The sequence below is a fragment of the Octodon degus genome, unplaced genomic scaffold, assembly GCF_000260255.1.
Source record: "Octodon degus isolate 3935 unplaced genomic scaffold, OctDeg1.0 scaffold00128, whole genome shotgun sequence".
Taxonomy (NCBI): domain Eukaryota; kingdom Metazoa; phylum Chordata; class Mammalia; order Rodentia; family Octodontidae; genus Octodon; species Octodon degus.
Genome location: NW_004524704.1, coordinates 7,030,184 through 7,045,442, shown reverse-complemented (window position 1 = coordinate 7,045,442; position 15,259 = coordinate 7,030,184). Strand labels below are relative to the sequence as shown.

The 15,259-nt window shown below is 37.8% G+C and overlaps 1 protein-coding gene across 3 annotated transcripts in view; it reads left to right on the top strand.

The window, feature by feature from the left end:
* Window positions 1–6,701, top strand: part of Fgf12 (fibroblast growth factor 12) — a 581,813-nt gene extending 575,112 nt beyond the window's left edge. For all 3 annotated transcript variants that reach the window (XM_023700952.1, XM_004640911.2, XM_004640909.2), the window contains one exon: window positions 3,887–6,701. In XM_023700952.1, the coding sequence (XP_023556720.1) occupies window positions 3,887–4,005 (119 nt within the window). In that variant the 3' untranslated portion in view covers window positions 4,006–6,701. The remainder of the gene's footprint in view (window positions 1–3,886) is intronic.
* Window positions 6,702–15,259: the final 8,558 nt, after the last annotated feature.

The window sequence follows — 15,259 nt, the reverse complement described above, 5'->3', positions numbered from 1 at the left end:
GACACAGGCACAGAGACACACAGAAACAGATACATACAGAGACACAGACACAGACACAGAGGGAGAGAGACAGAGAGACAGAGACAGAAATGGAGAGAGAATCTACCAAAGAGTAGGAATGACTTGAGAACCATAAAATAGAAGCTAGACAATGTAGATGACTCTCTAAGATAAGAACCTAGAAAGATGCTCACTCAAGATACTCCCAACTACTTGGTAGTATGGGATTGGAAGTGAATAACCGAATTCTAATTCTGGTCCTAATAGTTGTATAAATTTTTGATTAATTTTTACAGTGAAGTGCATAGTTTTCTCCTCTTATATGTGAGATTTTTTTTTAATTTTATCTAGCACCTGTTGTCATTTTAAGCTTCTTGGATGCTAAATTAAGCTCCCCCAGATCAAAAGAACGTATTAATTAGCTTGAAGGTCATCTTTATTGGATTTCAGCCAATAGAGTGCTAAGGAAGCACAGGGACTGGGATTCATCCTGGGCACCACATGCCCCACCAGCCCTGCCCCTGGGCACACTGAGCCAATAACCAAGTCTCCTCTCTCCTCTCTTTCCCCCTCTCCTCTCTCCTCTCTCCCTCTCCCTCTCTTTCTCTTCTTTCCCTCTCTGAATGGAATTCCTAAATGATCATACTTTGAATAGCACCACAGAATTTCAACCATCTACTTTATATTGGGCTAGTAGTAAGGCAATTTTTAATCAGTTAATCAGTTAATTTAAATCGGAAGGTTTGTGTATTGTTTACTCTTTTTATAACTGCCTTGAAAATAGTTTCTTAAAATCCTGAATTGCATTGCTTAATTTAGTGGCAATAATGAAAAGTTAGTGATTGAATTGTCCTGGAATAGGGGAAAATTACACAGTCTCATATGTTTCTGATGAGTGTTATTCTTGTTTTTTTAATGAAAGTTGCAGAATTTCAGGTGTCAACTTGAAAATGCCCCCATAGACTCAACTCAGTGACAGCCCACAGGCTTGAGTTATTGGAAAATTTATCTGCACTGGAAATTATGTAGGTAGATCCTGTGTTGTCACAAGTGAAGTATTTATGTGTGAGAAATAGAAAAAAAAACTTGTAGAATGAAATAAAGACCCAATAAAAATCTGAGTACAATTTATTTTTTCAAACAATTAAATGAGAAATTTCAACTGAGAAAATCATATCTAAAAACTATAGATATTTATAGAACTGTATTGTCAAATGGAAATGAGAAAACAGCACTCTCCAAGTACTGCTGACATGATGATAAAGAAATTTGCAGGTCAAAATATATTGTCTATTTTTGTAATAAGATACTTCTTTCTTCTTTTTTTTTTTTTTGTATTTGATGCAGGATCTACAGGGTCTCACAACACAGATCAAGCTAGTAGTGATCCTCCTGTTTACAGCCCCCCAAGCACTGGGATTACAGGCACAGGCTACCACACCCAGTCTCATTTACCATCTCAGTGCGCCCCAGGGGCAGGGCCAGCACAGCAGGCCAGGGATCAAACCCCTACCCCTGCATCTGCCTAAGCAGGTGCTTTAATCTGCTGAGCTATCTGGCTCACCCCAAACATTTTTTGTTTCATCCACTGAAATTCTGGTTTAGCAATCTGTGTGAGAACTTACAGATATATGGACTCTCAGCTGATTCAGTGACAGAGTTGGAAAAACTATCGTGTCTATGAATGACTTTCTCACTGAACCACTTTGTCCTTTTTTCCAAAGTTCCCTCTTCATGAACCATTTATATATAAAGAGCTATAATTTTATATGAGTAAATTGTTACATTAACCAAAGTGTACTTTAATTTTTAAATTTGTGCCACTTTCTTCATAACAGAAATACAGGTAAAAACTTCAGGGCTTTTAAAGTTAAGACTTCAGGGCTGGGGAGATAGCTCAGCAGTCTAAGCCCCTGCTTGGCAAGCACAAGGATCTGGGTTTGATTCCCTGGTACCATATGCCATGTCAGCCCCAGTACCATGGGCATGCCATGCCGGCCACCGAGCCCAGGTATGGTGGTGCACACCTGGAATCCCAGCCCTGGAGAGGCTGAGACAGGAGGATGACTATGAATTGGAGCTACATAGTGAGACCCTATAAGAAATAAATACATAAATAACTTTTAGACTTCAGATACTTCAACAAGATCTTCCAAAACTTTTTTTCTACTTTTTGTTAAGTCAAGAAGCCAGTAACTCGGACTACTTATTTTATAATTTGAAAATGTTATAATCAACACTCTGAACTAATGAACCTGCTGTACACTCAGCCACCTTAACCAAGGCTGTTTATTTCTTTGGGGCTATTGGAGAGTCGTTGACTTTGAAAGTAGAAGCAGGACTATTAGGGAAGTCGAAGAGAAGGATAAGAGAGGATATGGAAGGTGGGTGTGATCAACACATGTTCTATTCAGGCATGGACATGTCAGCAGGAAACACATTAATGTGCTCCCTTACAAAGCAATAATAACTGAAATAAAAATGTATGAGTAACAATTCCATAAGACCCTTAACAGATGAAATTTGTGGTCATGTATGTATTACTGACAGTATGGTCCAGCTTCACCAGTGTCAACTTCCCCGGAAACACTACAGAAGTGCAGAATCTCCAGCCAGCCACAGAGCTTCTTAGTCAGAACCTGCACTAGACAGTGTCCTTTGGTAATTCTCATGCAGATGAGTGCTTAAGACATTCTGTTACTAAGTACACTGGAAGAAACCTGCCCCTTTAGAGAGCACACCTCCCAAATTGGTGCACTAACCCATCAAGTCTAGGGAGAAAGCTACCTGATGTTGGAAATAACGTTCAAATTAACAAACCATTTTAACTGATTGGTGAATAAATGAAGATGCTTAACGAAGTGTCTTTAAATGAAACATGTCCATTCAGGCATTAATGTGTTTCCTGCTGACATGTCCATGCCTGAATAGAACATGTGTTGATCACACCCACCTTCCATATCCTCTCTTATCCTTCTCTTCGACTTCCCTAATAGTCCTGCTTCTACTTTCAAAGTCATGTTTACTCTTGACACTGAAGTAAGATATGTCATGCACTCACATGTATTATCTCAGAATAATCTAATGAAACTGAATTAATTTATTCCATATGTTCATTGATCCTGCCTTATGAGAACCCTTACAAATTGGAAAATGTTTTTCTTTCTAAACACTTATCTGGCAATGGGCCTGATAGTAAACTGTGGGCTGGACTTTCTAGCTGTACAAAACAATAGAAGAGAAAAGAAATTGTTTATGTAGATGTGAACTGAAATCTCATGGTTGCATAATCATATTCCCCCTACTGATGAATGACTAAAATTTCATGGACTATGTTCCACACTATAAAGGAAAGGAATCTGGGACACTCAGGGAAGTCTATTCATCTTTCTTCCTCTTCTCTGTCCTCCTGCCCATTTTAATTTCTCACAAAGTTTTCCCTAAGCTTTGGCTGGCGAACAACAATGTCTTAATTCACATAGTTGGATATAGATTAGAAGCTTTCTTGTAAATATTTTTTTTCCTCCCCCATCCAGATTAAAATCAGGACCAAAAAAGAAAAAAATAGCAAGTTTGACCTTTAAGAGCTACACTTCCAATTTCTCTTCCAACTCACGATGAAACTCCTGTTATCTAGGTTAAGAGACTATAAAGACTCAAGCCTTATCTATCACAAAACAGAAAGAACTCACAGGTTTGCAGTTCAGGGAGGCTTAAAAGGTTATGATGGATAGAACTGGAAAATACCAGCAAATTAAAGATCTTCCACTGTGGGGAGAAAAGCCAGTTATGAAAATGTAGAATACACTAACATAAAGTTTGAGAATTTGTTACAGCCAAACCAATGACCTCGCTTGTAAGTGATTGTTGTGATTTTGCTTTGCAGTGTGTATGTACAGAGAGCCATCACTACATGAAATTGGAGAAAAGCAAGGGCGTTCGAGGAAAAGCTCTGGGACACCAACCATGAATGGAGGCAAAGTCGTGAATCAAGATTCAACATAGCGGAGAACTCTTTCTTTTTTTCTTCCCTCCGTCATCCCTTCTCTTTCCTCCCCCTTCCCACTCCCGATTTCCTTCCGATATATTTCACCCAAGGAGAGAAAAATAAAATGCCAATGCAGGACCTAGTAGCTAAGATTCTGCACTAAAAATTCCCTTGTTCAGGACAAGAAAATTGAACCAAAGCTTGCCTGTTGCAATGTGGTAGAAAATTCACATGCACAAAGATTAGCACAATTAAAAGCAAAGGAAAAAAAAATAAATCAGGACTCCACGAGCAGTAATTTAAACTGTGTTGTTATTACTACAGGGCTAGCTGTAATGAATGTTTAAGTATAATAAAGATGAAATATAACTATTAAGGAAAGGGTCATGGAAAATGGAACTTAGAGATTGATGTTAGATTCTAGCTTGAACTAGATAATACTATGATATGTGGTTTTGTTTGACTTTATATTTCCTTTGGGCATCTGGAATTGACACAATTACATCCCATTTCCAGGATTATTTTTTAACCATAAAACTAAATATGTATGAATTATACTATTATAATGTGCTTATAGAACATGTAGCCAGGAACCATTTAATATCAAGAAGAGCTTAAAAATTACTCTTGAAACTGTGAAGATTTCTTTTGCGAATGAATACCTTATGTTGGATCTAATGGCAGTCAGTGATTCAGTTCCTTCATAAAAAGTTTCAGATTCTTGTAAGAGATGCCATGTTTTTATCAAAAATACAAATCTAGGATCTCATTTTGTTTTCAGTCATTTAGAAAAGAATTTATTGTCATAATTCTGAAGTAGCACTGGAGCATCCCAGGTCATTACCATGTTCAGGCAATGAAGTGTTAGTTACTCTGCCTTACACTTTGAGCTTTTTGCATGCTTTGCAGACTCACTTGAGACTACAGTGTGTCTGTCTAGCTGTCCAAGAGAGTTTTGCATCATATCTTGCAGAAGGACTAGAGAAAGATGGATTTTACATAAGAGAGTAAGTCTGAGGAAATGCGAAGAAAAATGGATTTGCCTTTGTGCTCTGCTTGAGTTCTGTGTACATAGGATTTCCAGACTCTGGGAAATCTGGAGGCATGGTTATGAAATTGCTTTCTGTCTTATGAAGCCAGTGGCTTTCTGTTGATTATATCCTCATGTGAAAGTCTAGTCGGGAGAAGGGTCCTAGTGACACAATGTATTTTTAAGGACAGGCAGACATTGTAGGGAATTAGCAACCAGGGGGGTAACAGAGCTGTGACAGTGGTCTGAAGTACTTAAAAGGAGCTCAGTATAGAGGCAAGCAAGCACAGATTAGGAATGCCATGGTATTAGCAAAATGCTGGCAAGAAACAAGTGTTATAAAATTAAATTAGCGTCAAAAGATCTATTTAGCCCTACAAATGAGGAATGGTGTAGAGACATCCAAATTCAAGCAAAATAAAACAACACAGAGTGTCTAAAATGTATGCAGATTTATGGGTATTATTCCTAAGAAGACTAGCATGTAACTTATCCTATATCTCTACTGTCCAGCATGTACTGTTCCAATTATGACTACCTAAAATATATACACTTCGCTGAAGCTCTAGGCCCTCACTTTAAACCTTGCCATTGGTCACTATCTTCTTTCAAGATGAACATAGTTTCATTCACGCCACGCAATCATTATTCTTCAACAGTGGTTTTTGTCCTTCACCAAGTATCCTACTTAATGTTAGCAGGAAGTTAGGAGAAAAAGAAATGGAATTGTTTGGCCAATAAGTTAGGAGAACAAACATTGTATACACACCTGGGTGGAGATTTTGAACATATATTTACAAGAGATACATGTTAAAGCACTTGGAAAATTATAAATAAGTACATTTATGTTAAAACAACATCAACAACAAAGAATCTTACTCTTCAAGGGAAAAAAAAGCCACCCTGGGGAAAAACTACCCTGGTGAAAAAGGAAGATCTGGATATGTTTTCCTTGTCACTTGATTCAACTAGATTATGAATACACTCATAACTTCCAGGAACAAATGAATCCCAACCACAACTCCTTCTTTTATTTGAAATGATCAAAAGAAACTTTAGTGGGCACAGGCCCTTCCAGCAGGAAATGAGTGGGGATTTGTGGTGATACACACCTACCCCAATGCAGCTGACGGCTTCACAACAGAGCTGATGGAACCCGTAATCATCAATTATACTTACATCTGATGGAATATATTTAATCTAGCTAATTCTGAAAAGATATGATTGAGACATGAATCCAACAAAACCTCTTCCTCTATTTTCAGTGGGTGTCTGTCATTTAAAATTTACACTCATATTTCTCTCCTTTGTGAGAATAATTAAGGCTCATTCAAGCTAGGTATATACTGCAATGGTAGAGCACTTTTTTTTAAAGCATACAGCAAACTCTGACTTTAATCCCAAGTACTCGGGGAAGAAAGGAATCTAACCACCCAAGCTATATGTTTTCTCATGATGTTAAGTAAATTTTCTCTGCAGAAAAATGCTTTGGAAATTTGTTTTATGTACAGCTCATTTCAGAGAATAAATTGGAAGCCTCATATTTATTTTACACATAATCTTGACAGAATTATGGTGTAGAACTTAGAATAAGTAAGTGTTCAACTGCAGCTCACTTTTTAAATGCATTTTGATTTTTAATAGGAAGAGTCAGTATTTGTTGTTTTTAAAATGTTCCTAATATAAACATGATTATCCAATTCCTTTAAAAAATGTGATTCAGTTTTAATGTTTTCTTTTTCAGGTTCATGATAATAATACACTTTACTTTGATTGTTATTGTTCTGATTTATGGGTCTTAAACTTACCTATCACATATTCTCTTTTAAAGGAAATAAATTATTTTTGAAATACATTGAAATATTCCCAGAAAAATCATGGTTTTTAGTACAGCTTTGATATTAGCTCTGGAAATACAAAGTGAGGCCTGGTTACTCTGAAAGTGTCCAGTGCCTTGTGTTTCAAAATGTGTACATTTGGAAATGAAAGCAAATTTTTAAGAGTCTCACAAAATAGCTTTCTGGTCCACATACTTTTATAAAGCTAGACTTCGGAGATGTAGAAGGAAAAGGTGCTGGTGTTCCACTTGTTTTAGAGGTTTTTGTTTTTCAGAGAACCAGAAGTAAGCCAACTGTCCCATCCTTGATCGTGTTAATAGTTTTGGCTTCGAAATATACACATGAAATTCATAACACGTATTTAACCGTCATGAATTGGCACAATAAAGAGACATCATATAATTCAATATGATTCTTTGGGGGCCTCTTTCTCATTCACAAATCACGTTTAAAGAACCTTGTAGTTGAGAAAATGACAACATTCTAGCTAGATAATCTAGATTGGTGGCCTTGAGGTGGCCACTAGTGAGAATGAGAGAATTAAAACGAGTAAAGGAAAAAGAATGGTCCAATTGTTGTGTATTAAAGGTTGAAGGTCCTAATTAGGGCCACTGGCTTCTTGGTGAAGAAGAATGACTATATTCACAGTAAGTGTTTTTAAACATAGTCTCAGAAATAGCAAATCTACTCTTTCCTCCTCATAGGCTTAGTCTACGAGGCCTTGCTCTTGAGAAAGTTTTCTATGATTTGCTTCATTTCATCTGCACAAGGTGAGACAGTCAAAGCTAAATGCCCTGTTCATTTTACCACCATTAAAGGCTGAGGTTATTTCTCTGTCATAAATTTGTAAATAGCATTTTTTAAGTCAGAATCACATTTAAAACAGTGGATTATTCTACAAATATATATGTGTATATATACATATGCTTCTGAGATGAGGATATATTACATAGAGTTTATATTTGATTTGTGGTCTTTAGTCGTAGGTAATCAAAATAAAGAGATTTGAATGCAAAACTTTATATATAAATGTATATTTCTAATGACAGTACAAGTTGTCACTTTATATTTAAAAAGAAATGTGGGAACAACAATCAAAGCACATACTCCGGGACTTTAGTGATTTCTAATCCCCTCTTTAATGCAGAGATAATTATTTTTATTTCTAAAACTTTATCTTAAAAAGCTATACGCCACATTACAGATTCTATAATAAATCATGTTGATTGAACATTTACGGTTGAGTATCTGGAAAACAAAGTTAAATATTGATCATTATTTATGAGGGTTTTTCTGGAGCCCAAGAATTCAGTATTTAAATCAAATCAAGTGAAACTTACTAATGTTTTGGGGATGATCTGTTGATCTTCAGTACTGAACAGACACCAAAATAAGAAATTACCATGATCATAGCATTAAAGTAATGCTATAAACATCACATCATTAAATGTTTTATTAGTTGGAAAGAATGAGCTGATGTTTCTTTACCTTTGCTCCAAGCACAATTTAAAGACAGTGACCTTCATTTTACACAAAGCTGCTCTAAAAGTCTTAAATATATTCCCACAAGTAGATTTGGTACCAGTTCCATTTCAAGGTTAAATGTTACAATCTTTAGAAATTATTGACACTGAAATGTTTAATGAATATGTTACATGAGAACCTAAGGAAGTTGATTCATTTTTGCATTAAAGCACAGGTTACTTAAATCATTGTTTTCTTTTGAGATCACATTTGTAAAATGTTTATACATCACAAATTTCCTGAAGTGAAAAGAAATTAAAGTCTTGAGATACTCATGCATGTAGACACTTTTTTTAAACATTAAACTTCTTTGAGAAGTCTCTCTTTTTTATGTGTGTCTATCCTACAATGCGCTTCTGAAAAATGTTGTCTTATATAAGAATGATCAAAGATGGATTTACAGATGGAACCTAGGTCGAATTTTATTGATCAGCCCAAAGTAAACATTATAAATCTGCTTTGTGGTAACATGGCATGTTGCTTTATGAGGATTGAGGGCTAGAATTTGTTCATTTTTCCTATTATTTATAATTTAACAAGTTGATACCTGGTTGAGCTTGGGAACCCTAAATGAAATTGCCACTCAAAAACCTAAGGAGAGCAAACATATGAACAAATAATGGAATGCTCAAAAGTTCATATTAAATAAATACATTACCAGGGTATATACACCCACCACTGACCATGAAAAAATAGATGGGGATTTTAAAGGAGACCATGTTTTTCTGTAATATAGGGCTCTAAAATAGAGAAAATAATTTGAATAGAAGGGATATATTCATGAGAACAATTTTTTTGGAAAAAGTTTATGAATCAAACACAAGAAAATCTTCAGAAGAATAAATAGCAAAAGCTGAGTTGAGATAAACACAGGTCAGAGTTTGCTCCCAACTTTGCCAATGCACTCTTGAGATTTGTTTGAATCTTATTAGTGCGCTTCTGACTGCTAACAAAAAAGTCCCCAAACTGATTCTCTGTTCAGAGGTTTCTGATATTGTCACTGAGTTGAGTTCTCTCAGCTTTCTTGACCTTCATGTAAAATAACTGCCCTCTTTAGAGTCAGAAGTTAATTTGGAAATTGCAGGCACCCTGCGTAAACCTCATGTCTCACTGGTTCAATCTGGATCAGGTATGCAAGCTTTAGTGAATCAGGATGGCCAGGATTGTGAGCTACAATGACAGTTTAAGCCAACAGGAGCCTTTTGCAAGACCAGAGGGTTAGCTGTCATTACCCAGTGAGCCAGGAAACCTGGCCACTGCTGACTGCCTGCTGTGCAGACAGCAATGTGTGGGTCACTGAAAACGAGAAAAGCACAACTTTAAAGAAAAGTAATTCTTGCTCAGCCAATCTAGTTAAAGGGTTTGTCTGTTCAAGAATCACAATAATGTCTACAGTACAGTCAATTAGCTGGGGCGGGGGATTCTTACACAGCTAAGTGTGGAAATGGATTCCTATATTTAAAAAAAGATGACGTAGAACTGAAGCAGCAAGAGAGAAAATAGGCGTGGTAAGACAGGATCACCCCTATTTTACCTGAGAGATTTTGAGGGATACGTTCTATAAAAGAAAAACCACTACTTTGCACCATAACTCAACAAATCTGAACTGTCAATTGGTTTTAGAAGACCACCACAGATGGAGCTAGAAAGTGGAACCTGGGTCTTCTAACCCAGAAGCTTGTGCACAATGAATTTGTCGGTATCTACCAAAGCATTGCTATGATAAATTCATCAGAAAATCCTTCTCAAAACATCATGTCAATTAATAATTTAGGTTCTAAATTAAATTCAGGGCTATCTCAGTAAGCCATAAATGTTTTTCTTGAATCTCCTCTCCAAATAATATCATACATTTGAACACTTTAGCTGATGAGAAATCAACCCCTCAAAGGAGCGTATTCCACTTGTGTGCAGCACTGGTTTTATATTTATAGTAACATCAAATCTGTGGATAATCCTCAAAAAAAAAAAATGGTTGATTTTCCACTGACTTCCATCTTTGACTTTTGCAGGTAAACTAACACATTTCATCTGAAAGTAGTAGGCAACCTCTCAACACAAGTTTTCGCTATTATTTTTCTTAAGAGCTTAAAACATTGGCAGTATCTTATTATTTTTCTAACCCTTCTTGACAAACTTTCCTAAAAGGCAGTCTCACACACAGATGAGGCTGTATCTCTAACAGTCATATGCATGTGTTATCCCTGCCTACCAATTGCACTTTGCTGTTCTTACAAATATGCCTCTGAACCAGAGAAGCGGGCACTCATGCACACACACACATGCGCGTGCGCACACACACACACAACACACACACAGAGCAAGAGGAAGTCTTCATTGTATAAAGTGCATGTTATACACACTTGGCCTCTCTCATCCCTATTTTCATTTCTTCCTCTTTTTGGTCCGTTTTCAGATTGCTCTACTGCACGGTCAGCTGGCTTAGCTGTGAACTAGTTTTTAACTTTTCCTAGGCTTTGTTGTTGGTTTTTTTTTCATTACTGTTGTGCCTGTAGCTCCATCTCAAAAATGCACTGAATCTAAAATTGCTTAGCATATCATCTTCTTCATGGAGAAAACATTAGATTCAATAATCTGGGAGACTTGTAAAAATGTATCAACAAGTCTAAATGCCGGTGTTTCAAATATTACTTGGGCCATTACAACACATCAGGGCTGAAGCACAGTCCCACTTGCACATATCATCAAACTTAAGACAAAGGAAAAAGGCAGACAGAGAAGCACAGTTGGTAACCCCATTTGGAAACTGCCTTCCTCAGGAACCAGCAGCTTGTGTTCCGCTGACAAAGCTGATGTTCTGTCAGTATGGCAGAAAGAGGAACGCATATCAGGTAAGGAATCAGAAGGTCTTGTCACACAATGCGGGCACCCCTTTGAGGGTTACACTGGATATAACCTTATCCCTTTCATCCAGCACATTGTGCGGCTTTGGGAACTGACTTCACTGATAGCAGCATTGTACTATGAAATCACCCCTCTAGGATAATTGCTTCTCTAAAAACCTGAACATTTTCATTCCTGATCTCCAGTATAACAGGGAAAGCAAACTATTTATAAACAATAGGCTGTGCTGAGGAGATAGCTCGGTGGCTTAAGTGTCTGCCTGGTAAGTGCAAGGTCCCAAGTTTGATCCCTGGTACCGCATGTTGTGTGGCCTTGAAACCCCAGGAGCACCAGTAATCCCAGCTCTAGGGAGGCTGAGACAGGAGAATCACTATGAGCCTGAACTGTGTTGCAAGATTCTGTATCAAAACAACAACAATAAAATAATAATTTTTCAAAAATTTATAAACAATATGCTGTTGAGTATTCTTTATGAGAAAACAGTGGTGGACATACTGGGGCTCTAATGAGATAAGATTTTTTTCTTCCCGCACCGTGGATTAGCATGAAACTATTTTCTAGGGGGCCTGCCAGTTAGCTCGGCTGTTTCAGAGCCTGCTGAAACAAAGCAGTCATGCTCAGGACGCTGTGGTTCAATCCTCAAGCCAAAGCAAACCTGCCCTGAAGGCAGACTGGGCCCACCAAGATAAACAATACTGCTTGGGCCCGGGGAGATGGCTCAGTGGAATAAGCACTTCCTTGGCAAGCGCAAGAGCCTGAGTTCACTTCCCAGTTCCACTAAAAGAAAAAAATCCTGTCCAAGCTTGCCCTGTAATGATTTAGCATAAAGTCTGTTGACTGGGTCTAGCCAGTGAACTAAGAAAATGGGCTCATGAAACCTCTATGTGGTGATCTCACTGAGGTGCAGGTCCCCTCACGCCGTCAATCATGGGCAGTGTTGGTGCCCCTCAGCCCCTGTGTGAACTAGCCATGGGATTATAGACAAGGATGTCATGAACATGGATGGACAACCACGGTTCTATCTTAAATGTGAGAGCTATTTCTAACCTGGCTCAGAGTAATTGATTATGACCTCTTAGAGTACAGATAACATGGTCTTGAACTTTAGATTGCTATCCTGCACAAGGATATAGAGTACGCAGGTATGTGAAGCTTCAGAAACATCAATACTTTCTTTTTTTTCAAGAAATCATCATTAAGAATTACATAAAATGCTTTCATTTCAACCATCAAAGGAATCCATCATTTCACCCTCAGTGTAATTATTTACAGTTAGCAGATAGAATTCGTTCTTAATATTGATTGGACTGTACTTAGTGGCTTTTAACATTGACCACATATTACAATTGTCAGGCCGGTCAAATAGCTCAGCAGATTAAAGCTCCTACAAGCAGTTTGATCCACAGGCCTACTGTGCTGGCCCTGCCCCCAGGGCATGCTGAGACAGCAACTGAGACTGGGCATGGTGCTGAGCGCCTATAATCCCAGTTCTTGGGAGGCTATAAACAGGCAGATCACTACAAGTCCGATCTAGTAGTGAGACCCTGAACACCCTGTAGACCTTCCCTGAAATACAAAAAAAAAAAAAAAAAAAGAAAAAGAAAAGAAAAGAAAGAAAGAAAATTGTTTAAGAACTTCTAAAATATGTAAGATAGATCTGGAAAAAATCCTGCGATGATTGGCTCAAGGAAAAGCAATTCTTGTTTTTGTGGATTAAAATTCTCCTAAGAAACCATGGGCAATATTTATTAAGCATTATTCAGGGCTATAGTACACTGGCTTTTCAGAGAATTTGTGAATTGTATGGCTATAAGGATTATGAATAGAAGACTCCCTTTCTGAAGAAGCTTAAATAACTTCAGCAACAGGAGATATTAGTGCTAAGTCTCTAAACATTCATGCATTATTCCAGCATTTCACCTAATCCCTGGGATATAATAGATCAGTTTACTTAAACACTTTTTTATCTGGAACTTAGACTTATGTTAAGTTCTTGCCTGAATCCAGTTGATTTAAGGACAATTTTTCCCATTGGAGACTAGAGAGACATCTATTTAAGCAGCCCCATTGTGTGAGTGCTTGCTTCATGAATAAAAATTTGGAACTGAAAGATGTTACAGTGCCTTCAAATATGAGCCACCCAAATCCCTGGGGGGCACCCATGATGAATCTGGATCTTTATAGAAAACCAGCTTTGTTTCTCATTCCTTCCACCAGTGTTCACAATGATAACTTGCATAGAGTGAGCACAGTAAGCCACACTTCTGCATTACTTGGAAAGGAATTCATTCTCCCCAACAGTATAGTCTTGGCTAGGTGGTGTCTCTTAGCTTATGCTAATTTTTTCCTTGCATCAAATCACCCACTCTCTGGATAGAACTAATTGACGATAGTTTTTTTCCTACATGTTCACTCAGAGACCAGCGTTGTCTGAAAGAGCAGTTGTCACCCTGATTATTTTTTTCTCTTCAACACATTTTAGAAATCAAGAGGCAGCATCTGGCTCTTTTTGTACACACCCTAACTGAACCAGTTACAAACAAGAGAAGAGAAGTCTGTGTCTGTTCCAGAATGTAGGTAACCCAAAAGAGTTTGCCCTGTAATTCTTAATATAGTTTCAGATACCATGTATGTCTTCAGTCCTTGATTTTATTTTTTTTCCAGCAAAAACACAGCTTGTCTCATGAGGCCCCTTCACATGTCTCAGTGATTAAGGAGGTACAGTAAGAAATTTGGTTCAGGTTGCCCTGTTTTCTAGTGCTCAGAATCTGCTGAATGCAAGGTATATGAATCAAAAGAATATATATGGGTAATGATTCTGCTTCTTTACCTTTATCAGAATGGGAGCCTGCTATCAGGAAAATATGTGGAAACTTGGGCACATCTTCCCCAATGGGAAATGACTGGAAATTGGACTTGATTGTCAATTCATGCATCAGTTTGACTGAATTAGACATGCTTCCTAAGTATGGCTTGAGGATGTCTCCAACGAGATTGACACTGGAATCTGGGGGCTCTAACTTAGAGTGCCTTCCCTTTGCAGGTAACCATTGTCCAAGGCTCGAAGGCCCCAAATAAAAACATAGAGGAAAGAGAAGTTTTTCCCTGGTTGCTTCCTGCCTGTCTGTTCGGGGTGGACATGGGTTTTCTCCTCTGTCACACTGTGATTTACACCACTGTGTCTTGTTGCTCTCTGAGTTCTTGAAGGAAAACCACTTATGCTCTGCTGGGGAGAGCTTCTAAGTCACGATATTTGGTAGGTGAGATGTACTAGGCGCATTTTCCATGTGCAAACTTATGAACTTAGGATACGTCAAGCTGTAACCCTACCAGAAATCAAACAACATCTGATTTGGTTGTGTCCAGAGTTTGTGTCACCTGTTGGCTGGTCTCAGGACATCAGTAGTGATGTATATGTTTAGTTCTCAGTCTTTTTTATGGTAAGTAGTATGAGATTCACTTGTGCACTAGTTTTGGAATGATGTCAAAGTTTATATAGAGTTATTTAGGGTTGAGTTCCCAAGTTCCTGCCCCTCCACAACCTCCCATGCAGTCCAGCTCCTTGAACTCTTCTGTATTTCCTCTAAAGTAGATGTTAAATTTTTGGTTACTGGTGCACTTCGGAGGTGTGTAGAAACCCAAGGCAAAACATTGGAAGGACAAGCAGAAGATGAATAAAGCCAAAAGTGGTGGCTTGCCCACACACCCCCTTATTGGAATCACAACTCCAAAGATACCAAAGACAGAGGGAAATCAGGAAAGCCCAACATTTGCTCAGGATTTGACCATGGAAGAACAGAAAAAGAAGAAGAAAACTGAGAAATCTCTCTGTACTGTCTCAATATTTTGAATTCCCAGTCTTTTAAAGTCACACAGGGGCTATATCCTTAGGGCTTTCAACTCCTTTTGCCCACTGATATGTCAATTGGGAAATAGTAGAAGAAAAATAAATGATGAAGTAGCCATTGATTCATTGATAATTTCATTTGGGACTACTTCTTCAAATTGTCTGCT